Source organism: Colius striatus, chromosome 16 (assembly GCF_028858725.1).
Source record: "Colius striatus isolate bColStr4 chromosome 16, bColStr4.1.hap1, whole genome shotgun sequence".
NCBI classification, from domain to species: domain Eukaryota; kingdom Metazoa; phylum Chordata; class Aves; order Coliiformes; family Coliidae; genus Colius; species Colius striatus.
The window spans coordinates 1,753,310-1,766,099 of NC_084774.1; the positions used below are offsets into that span (position 1 = coordinate 1,753,310).

General features: G+C 50.9%; 1 protein-coding gene across 1 annotated transcript; it reads right to left on the reverse strand.

The window, feature by feature from the left end:
- Positions 1-1,788: 1,788 nt before the first annotated feature.
- Positions 1,789-2,826, reverse strand: LOC133626977 (testis-specific serine/threonine-protein kinase 1-like). Its single transcript, XM_062009416.1, is given in 3 exon segments — positions 1,789-1,872; positions 1,874-2,118; positions 2,121-2,826. Coding segments are annotated over 3 exon segments (1,035 nt in total).
- Positions 2,827-12,790: the final 9,964 nt, after the last annotated feature.

The window sequence follows — 12,790 nt, forward strand, 5'->3', positions numbered from 1 at the left end:
CTGAAACAGCCCGGCTGCAGCCCAGAAAGATTCAGCCAACGGTGCGCAGTTACGGCAAGAGGAAAGCACCCAGGCTCTGGCGCCTCGAGGGGAATCAGTGCTGCAAGGAGAGAAGAACAGGGAGAGAGGAACACTGCAGGAAGCAGCTGGGGACCCGGGGCAGTGGGGCAGAAGAGGGTGTGGGGCACAGACCAGTCCGGAGCTCAGCTGCCCTTTCCATCTCAGCATTCTAGTGGTTCTCCCTCAGAATCTTTTTTCAAAGAATCACAGCACGGTGGGGGTTAAAGGGACCTGTAGAGCTCATCCAGTCCAACCCCCTGCAGAAGCAGCTCCCATCTACATCAGGTCACGCGGGAACATGTCATGCAGGAGGTCTTGAAGCCCTCCAAGGAAGGAGCCTCCTCACCCTCCCTGGGCAGCCTGGGCCAGGGCTCCCTCATCTCACAGGGAAACAGTTTGTCCTTATGTTGAAATGGAAACTTTTGTTCCAGCTTCATCCCATCAGCCCTTGTCCTGTTGCTAGATACCATCGAAAAAAGTGCTGCCCCAACCTCCTGACACCCACCAGTGAGATATTTGTCACTATTAATGAGATCCCCCCTCAGTCTCCTCCAGGCTGAACAGCCCCAGGTCCCGCAGCCTTTCCTCATAAGGAAGATGCTCCAGTCCCCTCAGCATCCTGGTGGCCCTGCACTGGCCTCTCTCCAGGAGTTCTACCCTTGGCAGAGTAGAGGAGGAGCAGAACCTCCCTCAACCAGCACTCCCAGGTCTGTGTCTGCAGAGCTGCTCTCCAGCAGGTCACCCCCAGCCTGTCCTGGTGCAGGGGGTTGTTCCTTCCCAGCTGCAGGATTCTGCCCTTGTCCTTGTTGAACCTCGTGAGGTTTCTCTCTGCCCAACTCTCAGCCTGTCCTGATGTCACTGAATGGCAGCACTGAATGCAGTGACACTGGCCTTGCTCCAGCCCTCAGGCACCTCACCTGTCCTCCATGGTTGTTCAAACATGATGGAGAGAGGCTTAGCAATCGCATCAGCAGCTCCCGCAGCATTCTTGGACGCATCCCATTGGGACCCATTGACTTATGAGTGTTAAGCTCAGCCAACAAGCTTTTTACCTCTTCCTCTTCCACCCAGGGCAAGTCCTCTGCTGTCCAGGCCAGGCGACTGTCCTTGCTGGACTGGGCTTCCCCAGGGCCGGCCGTGGCCGTAAAGACCGAAGCAAAGGCGGCATTCAGTACTTCGGGCTCCTCTGCGTCCTCGGTCACCAGGGCACCCTCTGTGTTCAGCAGGGGGCCCACATTCCCCCTCAGCTTCCTTTTACTACCAATGTGCCTGAAAAACCCCTTCTTGTTTTCCTTAACTGTCCTGGCTAGATTTGATTGTAGAAGGGCTTCAGCCTTCCTGGTTGCACCCCTGCGAGCTCTGGCCAAGAGCTCAGAATCAAGTAACAGCTGCTTGGAAGCAAGAGGGAAAATATGTTGGGTATCATTTTGTCCTTGTTAATTCTTTCTAGACCGAAATAGGAAGAGTTTATCACGAGAAATGCTTTTCCTTGATTTCAGAAATAGCTTTAATCCATTCTTTATTACTGGTTTTGTAAGAAACTGAAGAACGCCTCAAAGATGCCACAACAACATTAAGCAAAAGCAGCAGCAGAGCCCATCAGGAAAAACTGTCAAGAAATGATAAACCCCTATCAAGTTGGCACATTTTCTGAGGAGGTGAAATGCGTTTACTTCAGCAGCTGAGTGTTCTTCATCCCTCTCTATCCTCAGCTGGAGCAGGGAAGAATTATCCCGTGCCAGAGACAGCACTGAGATGTGGAGTCGCTGGTTTCCTGACTTGGAAAGTAAAGCTGTCCTTAAGAGGATCCTTTGTCCTTCTCTCCTCCCCCGTATACAGAAGGGGATTTGGCTTGCTGGTAGTGCCCAGGCTTTCCTTCACAAAGGGTTTGGGAACACTCACCCTCTTTTGCAGCTGGCAGAGGCAAAGGGATCGTGCATTTTGGAGTGTGCAGCCATGAGTGCTTCAAGACTTCATCTACGCACAACCTCTGAGCCACGACGGGCGGGAGCAAGCGGTGAACGAGATCCCTGCACTCTGCAGTCAGATGTTTGGACTGGGGAAGGGGATCCGCTGTCGTTTCTGAACACGGGTCATTTTGCTGACGTTGGAATCATCGAAAGGCAACGAAGCCCAGACCATTGAGTACAGGCTGACACCCAGAGTCCATGTGTCAGCAATCCTGGGGTCAGAGGGAATTTCCTCCAGCACTTCAGGGGCTGCGTACGCAGGAGAACAACAGAAGGTTTGGCTGAGAACAATTCTGCCATTTTCCTCCCGAGACAGGAGTTTGGAAAAGCCAAAGTCTGCCAGCTTGACATTGAGATGTGCATGGAGAGGGATGTTCTCACATTGCAGCTCCCTGTGAGCAACGTCCAAGTCGTGGCAATACTTGATGGCAGATGCCAGCTGCTGAAACTTGGTGCCAGTGATGTCCTCTGTCATAGCTCCTGTGATCCCCATGTAGTCCAGGAGGTCTCCCTTTTCCCCCAGCTCCAACACTCTGTACACTTTCCTAGCTGGTGTCTGAAAAATCTCAAAGGTTTTGGTGATTGAGGGGTGCTGCAAACATCTCAATGCCTCGATTTCCCTGGGCAGAAATCTTTCCAGGAAGTGCTGAGTAGCTTTTCTCTTGTTGATTATCTTGACGGCCACGTTGCGTTTCAGCTGGACACAGTGGGCAGATTTCACTTTCCCATAAGAACCTTCTCCGAGTGTCTTTCTCAGGCTGTAGCCTTTCTTTGCCAGCGCCACAGCATCAGACATGGTGGGAGAGCTGGGGAAGCCCAAAACCATCCTCCCCACAGATGCCACCGAAGCTCCCAGCAGCTCCTCACATCATCAAAGAACCGTGGCAGCTCTTCACAGAGCTTCATGATCGTGGGCTTGGGGTCTCGTTTCTTCACGGCTCCAAACACCCTCCTCAAGACGGCCAAAGCCTTCGCCTTGACATCAGTGCTGGCATGTGCCATGAGCTCCAAGATATCAGGCACCAGCAAGCTGATGGTCCTGGCCTGGGAGGGGAAAGCGGTTGTGGTGAAGCCACAGCAGCCCTTTTTGCCCCCAGAACTCAGAGGCTGTGCTTGGCTGGATCAGCACATACCGTCTTGGTGTCCTCACACAAGGTGAGGAGGGCTGTGAGCACCAGGGGCAGCATCGGGCTGCGAGGCCACCTGAGGAAGTGACAAAACTTGTAGATGGAGGTGAAGTTGATGCCAGGGTGAGCCCCAGCCAGGATCTGCAGGGGCAGGAGAGGCACTGAGGAGGGCTGGGAGGAGTTGGAGGGGAAAAGTGGGATTTTGGTGGCGTTCTGAGGAGAAAGGTGAGGGTTTGGGTGCATTTTGAGGCGAAAGGTGAGGGTGTGGGGGTGTTTTGAGGGGAAAGGTGAGGGTTTGGGGCCATTTTGACAGCAGAAGCTTTCTGCTGAGATCAGCTAGGCTTGACGAGGGGCTTGGGCTGGATGATCCCTGAAGATTCCCTTCCCACCCCTAGCACTCCACGTGGCACTGAGTCCCCACTCACAGCCAGGGGGTAGATGTAGGTGTCTTCCACGTGGGAGCTGAACACCTTCCGGAACAGCCTGTGCTGGAGCAGCGCCAGCATCTCCTTCAAGGCTGAACACAGTAGTTTGGGCGTGGAGAATATCACCTCCAACATGGCCATGGCAGCCCTGCGGGAGGCAGCGGCAGGGTTGGCTCCAGGTGCCTCTTGGCACCTTCCCCCTCCCTCTTGGGACACTCAGGAGGAAGGTTGAGGTGGTTTTCCTCACGGGGTGGGAAGGAGGAGGCTCGGCTCATGGGGCTGGGAGGCGTGGGGACGGTGTGAAGGAGAACAAAGGTGTGGCCATGCCGACCCGTCCTCCTCTAAAGCTCCTGCCCCTCTCCCAGCCCCCTCTGCCGCTTTGGAAAGGCCTCGGGTGGGTTCAGGGAGGAGGAAAGCCAACCTCGGGGCAAACTTACATCCCAAAGCCAGGAGCTCGGGTTTCTCACGACGGCGTCCAGGACGGCTTTGTGCTTCTGGGGCACTTGGTCTCCTCCCAAGGCCTCAATGATCCAGACGACCACCTCTGTCTTCTCAGTAGGCGAGAGCTGTTCCTCCAGCAGCTCGGCTGAGCAGCACAGCTTGAGAGCTGGGCTGGTGTAAAGGACCTGGAGGGAGGTTGACAGCGGTACTGAGCGACAGGAGGAAACGAGCCCAGACTTGTCCCAGGGGAGCTTGAGCCTGGAGATGGGGAAGAGGGTTCTGAAGGAGTCTGGAGGCCAAGTGTGGGGTTTTGGGGGAGTTCTGAGGCCAAAAGAAGACTTTTGAGGGCATAAGATGGGTTTTGGGGAAGTTTTGAAGCCAAAAGTTGGCTTTTGGTGAAGTTTTGAAGGTAAAAGGTGTGTTTTTGGGGAGTTTTGAGGGCAAAAGTGGAGTTTAAAGGGAAAATGTTGGGTTTTGGTGGGGTTTTGAGGCCAAAAGTTGAGTTTTAAGGGCAACAGTGGAGTTTTGAGGGCAAATACTGGGTTTTGGAGGTGTTTTGAGGGCAACAGTGGAGTTTTAAGGGCAAAAGTTGGTTTTTGGTGGTGTTTTGAGGGGAAAAGTTGGGTTTTGGTGGAGCTTTGAGGACAAAAGTAGAGTTTAAAGGGCAAAAGTTGGGTTTTGGTGGAGGTTTGAGGGCAAAAGTGGGCTTTTGAGAGCAAAAGTTGGGTTGTGGTGTGGTTTTGAGGGCAAAAGTTGAGCTTTGGGGGCCAAAGTGGGGTTTTGCTGAACTTGTAAGGGCAAAAATAGGGAGCGAAGGGAGACAGTGCAGAGGCTGCAGAGCAGAGGAGGAGGAGACCAGAGGGTTCCCCAGGGTGAGGGAGCAGGGCTGGGATCATCACCTTAATCACCATGCTGCCGCTGCTATTGCACCCGCATCCACAGTTGCTGTTGCCGCTGCAGCTGCTCTCGCAGCTTCCACTGCAGCTGCTGCTGCTGCTTGAAAAAGAGTTCACAGCATCCTTCTCTGACAATGGGACGTGTAAAGTCTCCTCTGACAGCACGTCACCTACACAGGAGAAACACGGCAGAGCCTGTAGGAACACATGGACTCGGCCCAACCCTTCCCCAGAGGCTGAGAGGAGCTTCAAAGCGAGCAAGGGGAGCCCAGAACTGGGCACGAGACTGCAGTTGGAGCCTCACCAGAGATGGCAGAGGAGAGGGGCAGGAGCAGCTCCCATATCCTGCTGCCCACACTCTCTTTGCTGCCCCCACAAAAGGCCGCCTTGGCCACCGCCGGCTCCCGTTCAGCCTCTTGCCACCCAAGAGGAGCGTCGAGCCCGTGCCATCGAGGTGTCACTGCCGAGGTATCGTCACCCAAGGCTTTGCTGAACCCCCCCTCCCTTGCCCAGCCCTGATGGGGGGTGTGGGGAAAGGGGGGGAAACCCTCACTCGCTGCTCTGCAGCAACTCAGGCTCGCTCACAGCTCGCACGGCTGAGCTCGTCTGGGATCTCTGCGCTTCCTCCCAGGCCCGATCCATGACCGAGGGGTTCAGGGAAGGATAAGGAAGAGCATTCCGACGGAAAAAGGGCCCAGTCAAGGGCCAGCTGGCAGAAGCCATGGTCACGGCCTCGGGAAGGGTCTCCTCGGCAGCTCGGCCCCACGGCTTTGGGGGCCCTCCAGGGATGGGGAAGCCACCAGCTCGCTGGGCAGCCTGGCACAGGGGCTGCGGCCCCCTCGGGGAAACAGCTCTGGGCAGCTCCAGCCTCCACCTGAGCCCTTTCCACTGCTGCTCTCCTCTGCTTCCTTTTCCATGCTTTGCCCCTCAGACCTCCACCAAACGTCCACTTTTGCCCTCAGAACTCCACCAAACGCCCACTTTTGCCCTCAACACTCCACTTTCGCCCTCAAAACTCCACTTTTTCCCTCAATAGTCCACCAAAACCTCACTTTCACCTCAAAACTCTATCACAACCCAGCATTTTCCCTCAAGACTCCACCAAAATCAAACTTTTTTCCCTCAAAACCCAACTTTCTCTTTCAAAACTCCACTTTTGCTCTCAAAACTCCTCCAAAACCCAACTTTTTCCCTCAGAACTCCATTTTTTACATCAAAACTCCTCCAAAACCTAACTTTTGCCTCCAAACTCTACCAAAACCATCCATTTTCCCTCAAGACTCCACCAAACCCCAAATTTTTTCCCCCAAAACCCAACTTTCTCTTTCAAAACTCCACTTTTGCCCTCAAAACTCCAATTTGCCCTCAAGACTCCACTTTTGCCCTCAAGACTCCACAAAACCCAACTTTTTTCCCTCAAAACTCCACTTTTTGAGGTCATCTAAGGGAAAAAGTGAAGTTCTGGTGGAATTTTGAGGGGGAAAAGTGCAGTTTTGGTGGAGATTTGAGGGAGAAAGTGTGTTTTCAGTGGAGTTTGGAGAGGAAAAGTGGGATTTTCATGGACAGATGAGGGGAAAATTGGAGTCTTTGAGGGAAAAAGTGGGGTTTTGGTGGAGTTCTGAGGGGAAAAGTGGAGATTTGAGGGAAAAAATAGGGGGCTTGTGGACTTCTGAAGGGAAAAAGTGTGGTTTTGGTGGAGTTCTGAGGGAGAAAATGGGGTTTCAGAGGAGATTTGAGGGAGAAAATGGAGTTTCTGTGGAGATTTGAGGGAGAAAATGGGATTTTGATGGACTTAGGAGGGGAAAAAGTGTGGTTTTGGTGGAGTTCTGGGGGAGAAAATGGGGTTTCAGAGGAGATTTGAGGGATAAAATGGGGTTTCTGTGGAGATTTGAGGGGAGAAGTGGGGTTTTGATGGACTTAGGAGGGGAAAAAGTGGGGTTGTGGTGGAGTTCTGAGTACAAAACCCCATTTTTGAGGTCAACTAAGGGAAAAAGTGAAACTGAGGGGAAAGGTGGGGTCTTTGAGGGAAAAGGTGGAGTATTGGTGGAGTTCTGAGGGGAAAAGGGGGATTTTGGTGGAGTTTTGAGGGAAAAAGTGGGGTTTTGGTGGAGCTTTCAGGGACAAAACGTAGATTTGAGGGGAAAATTAGGGTGCTTGTGGACTCCTGAAGGGAAAAAGTGTGGTTTTGAGGGGAAAAAATGTGGTTCTGGTGGAGTTCTGAGGGCAAAACCGGGGTTTTGGATGGTTTCTGAGGGCTGTTTTGAGGCCTGGGCGGCCATTTTTGGCGGGTGATGGCGCCCATTGCCCCTCCCCCCTCTGATGACGTCACAACGATGCTCTGATGACATCACAATGCCACACACTGCTCACACAAGGATGGGGAAGGGGCTAAAGCAGGTTTACTTTGGGGGGAGGGGAGTTGGAAACACCCCAAATCCCCACAAACAGCCCCAAAAAAAGATCTTCGCTCACGTCACCTCCCGTGACATCTCCTAAAAGAACAATAAAAGGGGGGGGAGGGGTCAGCAACACCCCAAAACCTGAGGCAGGGTCCACAATCCCCTCCCCAAATCCAGAGGTCTCCCATTACCCCATTTTGGGCTGCCCCCCCACTCGGTTTTAGGCCTTTTCCCGCCATTTTTGCCCCTCCCCCCTCTCATTTTAGGCCTCTTTTCATCATTTTTGGGCCTCCTCCATCCTTTTCTGCTCCTCTTCCCATTTTTAACCCCCTTTTTTTCACGTGTCCCCCCATATTTAACCCCCTTCCCACCACTTTTACCCTCCCCCCTCATTTTAACCCCCTTCCCCTCATTTTTGGGGGCTCCCCCGCCACTAATCCCTTTCCCTCATTTTTAGGTGCCCCCCTCCCATTTTGAAAAGTATCTTTCTATAACAAATTCATCATCTTTACATTAAAGATGCAGCAACTTGTCTCAGATGGATTTTTTGGCTGCTGATTTTACCTAGCAGTTAGCCTCCCCTCATTTGGGCTTACCTGGTCGATGCAAAGGGATGGAATTGAGATCCTCCCACCAATGCTGGCATTCCCAGCAGCTTCAAAATCCTCCCCAAACCGCCTTTGGCCAGGGCTCAGAGGCCTTGACACAGCACTGACCCTCTCTTCTGCCCACCACCTTTTCCTTACTCCATATATACCAAAGATACTGACTCAGCCCTTGCTCTGTTGCAAAACAATGTTGTTTATTTGAACGAGAACAGCAAACTGATTGCTAAAACTGGTAAGAGTGAAAACAACAATAATAATGATAATAATGTAACAATATTTTAACCATCCTCTAAGAAGATTACAAACATAAACTTAATGCTTCTTGATCTGACGAATAATCACTCCTAGAATTACATTGGGCCGAGATGACGCCAGACCTGAAAGGGAACACAAACAGTGCACAGCTGAGAGACTGAGTTCTGATTCTGCTGTCAAGAGAAACTTCCTAATTCCAGACTGACCCCCACAGAACTTGTTTGTCTCAATTCCATGAGATGACCCCTTGCAATTCCATTCTGCAATAACCTCTGTTCACACAATATCCCCCTAGATCACCCATTCTGCCACCTCTTAGGTTCAAACCTGATCCCATAGACACCTTATTTCCCAAATAATATCACACTGAGAGTAAGACAGAGACAGGTCAGCTCCTCACATCTGCTGCTTCATAACTGCTGGTGAATCTTTTGCAAACCTTTGCTGTGCCAATGAAGAATGACCTGCATTGTAACGTTTTCAGCTTCTGCAGCATTTAGCCTCCCCTCTTTTGTGCTTACCTGGCCCATGAAGAGGCAAGAGTTGGGATGGAATTGGGTCCTCAGAGCTCAGGGGGATCAGGTAAAAATTCTTGATAGTTCTCTTGGGAGTATTAGTTACAACCCCAAAACAACCATGAGTGATCAAGTAGGCGTAGAGAGACACATAGGCATAAATATCTTCCTCTTCATACACGGGACGGAAACGAATCAAACACAATTCCTGCAATAGAAAAGCAAAGGGGAACAATTCAGCCTTCAACAGAGCAGCAAATCAAGCAGGAAAGGGCCAACCTCAGGGGTAAAAAGCAGTGGTACAATTATCACTCTCTCGATGTTTCCCAGGCAATAGTCCAGCTGATACCATCTGTCCTTATCAGAAATACAGTGCTCGTCTGACATCAAACTCAACAGCTGGATGCTCCAAGTGATCCGGAAAGAAACAGAAAAGTCTCAGTTTCGGGCCTCTATTTTTGTACAGAGCATCAACTTTCACTTCTAAAGTGGACTTAGTACTGAATTCTATTTCCTGCATTCAATGATCAGATCTCCTTATTTCTAGATGGAATTTCAGTCTTCAACATTGAATAATTAGTTTGTGTTCAATCGTTACAAATGAATTAGGAGCAAGGAGATTTAAGTGCTCTGCAGGAGAGAGAGATCAAGGGGATCTGCAGCTCAAGAGCAAGAAATAAAGAAGATTTTCAGTGGATACCTGATGAGGTGCAGTTCTGAGGTCAGCAATGTAATCCCAGACTGCCTTCGGTGGGATCGTCCCACCAACCCGAAGCGTCTCTGGTAATTCCTAAACAAGAAGCATGACATGGCAGGGTGAGAAACACCAAGAGACTCATGAATGTCATCATCCAACTGGTGTCAGTTGAAAATTAGTGACAAGGATGGTATTTTTCATCCATGGACAACCAAAACTTTCTGACAGGTCACATCAGTGACCCATCTCGGTTCAGAACAGAACAAGGCATCGACTTGAAATGCTGCCTTGTTTGGAACTTCTTTCCCAAGAAGGAAGCTGACAGGAAGCTGTTCTTCCAGATCCAAACACATCTCAAAACACATTTACAGTCCTGAGCATCCTCCACCAATCTGAGAGGAATTTTTAGAAGGTGCTTTTTCCCATCCTCCAGCTCCTTTTGCTGTTACTAAAGGGAAGCCATCACCATGAGCACTGCTCTAATAACTATGCAGCGTCCCCGGCCTTTCTAGCCACAGAACTGCAGAACAGATCCAAAGACAAAGACATGCCAGTGCTGACCTCACTAAGATTATCAAAGCAGCCAGACACAGGATATGCTTTACTGAGATACGTGGCCACACTCCGCAGCTTAAATAATCCTCTCCAAACGGCGCTGAGGGAAGAGTCCGAGCCAGAAGTGTCGCTGTCTTGAGGCGAGAATGACTCTGCAACACTGCCAAGCAAACACAAAGCAGGAAGGCTGCCTGAACTTTCAAGTTGATCCTGACTTTGGGCTGGGGGAAGGGGAGCAGGACGGGGACACTTGGGACTGTGAAAACGGCCACATGAAAGATTCAGTGGCTTGGCTTTGTCCTAAGTGTACGCACGGGATATTGGGTGACCCATGAACTTCAGGCTCTGCTGTTGGACTTGCCGCAGGGCTCTGAAACCTGGGCTGCACTTCTGCTTTTGATTCTGACTCTGCCTTTTGGACGGGAGCCGTCATCTTCATCTTCTTACAGGGTCTGTCCTCTTCAGGTGTTGAAATCGCATCTAGAAATGTACATCAAAGGCTTTTGATCAGTATTTAACTCTCAAGGTCCTTTTCTTCCTTCCTCCCAACACTTTGTATAACATCTCTTTCCCTTTGCACAAAGGCAGCCCTGGGGATACCTGTGCACATACTGCCATACGGGGCAAACAGGTGGGTTTGATGTGGACTGTCAAGGTTGTGCGGAGCAGTGTCACCGTTTGGGCTTTGTCCAGGTTGGGGTGGCTCTTGCTGCTCCTCCAAGTGAAGAAACACAAAACACATTCCGGTTAATCCTTAACTTCAACCATACAAAACCACTTTGGAAACCAGTAAGTGACTTCAGTTCTTTACCCAAGAAGAAGTTTACAGCACCTCAGAGCTCTTGAATAACATCTCATTCTACCATGCTCTGAGGTAGGCAGCTCATGTTCAGCTCCCTGACAGGACGAGGTTGCAGTGAGGTGGGAGTCAGTCTCTGCTCCCAAGTAACCAGAGATGGGACAAGAGGCAACGGGCCTGAAGCTGCACCAGGGGAAGATTAGTCTGGGGATGAGGAAATATTGCTTCGCCCACAGGGCTGTTAGACACTGTCCCAGGCTGCCCAGGGAGCTGCTGATCTCCTGTCCCTGCAGATACTGCAAAGCTGTGGAGCTGAGGAGGGCCATGGGTTAGTGGTGGCCTTGGCAGTGTTACGTTAGTGGTTGGACTCGATGCTCGTACAAGGACTTTTCCAACTAAAGCAATGCTGTGAGGCTGTGAGTCTGTGATATTTACAGCTGCCACGTGTCCTCGCTTCACAGCTTTTTTCTTCATTTCAGGAGAACTGCTTCCTGACTCCATCCCCTGAAAGAAACAAAACCAGCTTGGTAAAATCATTTATTCTGTACTTTGCAATGCACCGGCTCTCAGCTTCCAGCAAGTTCCACAGCACACACACCACTGTCCTCACTCTGAAATGCTGAAGAGAAACACGAGGAAGGGTCAAAACTCAAAATCAAAACTAGTCCCAGCCTGATATGAAATGTTCTGATGTCATCTCACGGTATTGTAACAAACACTTCCCTTGAATTTGAAGCCACTCACAGTCCCTTCATACCACCACAGTTGAGTGAATTCCTTCAAAGTACTAAGTTAAATAGACAGCTACAAGTTTTTGGGGCCAGCCTTTAGTCAACTTTTCCCAAGCTCTAAAGAAATTAACAGTGCAGTTGCATCTTAAGAGTCATTTCAGTCAGACATTCTAAATGTTTCTGTGAAAGCAGCAGACTCCGGAACTTTAACTGGAAGTGTGATGACTTTTCACATTAAAGCCAGAATAAAAAGGTCTTTTTAAGCCTGTAATAGCAGGTACCTTCAAACCCTGACACGGCAGAACCGTGACACACTTGGTTATGACTCAGTACTCCCGTTTTTCCCGTTTGGGCCACACTGTTTTTCAGCAGAAGCAGCGTCAATGTGCATCTGATCTGACACGATTCTGCTCCTGCAGAGCTTCATGCGGGTTCAACTTCAATGCAGCTTTGGAAGTCTTGCCACGTGCGCTTCCCTCTGCAACCTGAGCTAGCTGGACCTGCTTTAGCAGGGGCTTGGAGATGGTCGGTAGACGTCCCTTCCAACCCCTGCCACGCTCTGAGGAGTCTGTGGATTTGCTACGGGGTTTGTTCTCAAGGCAGTTATTCCATTGCACTTGAGATACTCCCGGACATGTCAGTTGAAGCAGCAAACTGGCTGTCTCGCTTGAAAAGAGCTCAAAAGCCGTGACCAACTTCAGCTTATTCCTCAAATACAGCACGTGAATTGCACTTCTAGACCTGAGAATTCTTGCTGCCAACTGACAATGATTGTAGTTCCCCTGACAGACAATTCTAGATCTCTTCTAGAATTGGGCCACAAAGCTGGAGAAATGCATTTCTTTGTGTTTCCCTCCCCTTTAGATTGCAGGTAAAATAGTGCCGCTTTCCCCAAGCCAGTGACGCACTGGAACTCATTTGGGACCTAAACTCCAGCAGCAGTTCAAGCACAGAAGTTCCTGGCGGTCACCAGAACATGATGAAGTTCCACTTCTCTTGTTGAACTCACCGGGCAGAAGATCGCCTTGAGCGCCCACAGATGATGAACGTGGCACAAGGCAGGTGAGGTTTGATCCCACCGTCCCCGAGGTCGCTCTGCCTCGAAGTGACGGTCTGCTCCTGGGGACAGCGGTTGGCGCCTCTTGTTGCCATGGCAATAGGACAACAGAGCGGTCTCCTGGTTAGTGATGGCACACAGGGGATGGCCAGCATCAGCTTCATGCTGAGGAATCCCAGGTCTGCATGAGCTGTAAGGACCGGCACGGCTCTGCTCTGGCTGAGACAGCTCTGGAGAGGCCCAGCAGAGAGAAAG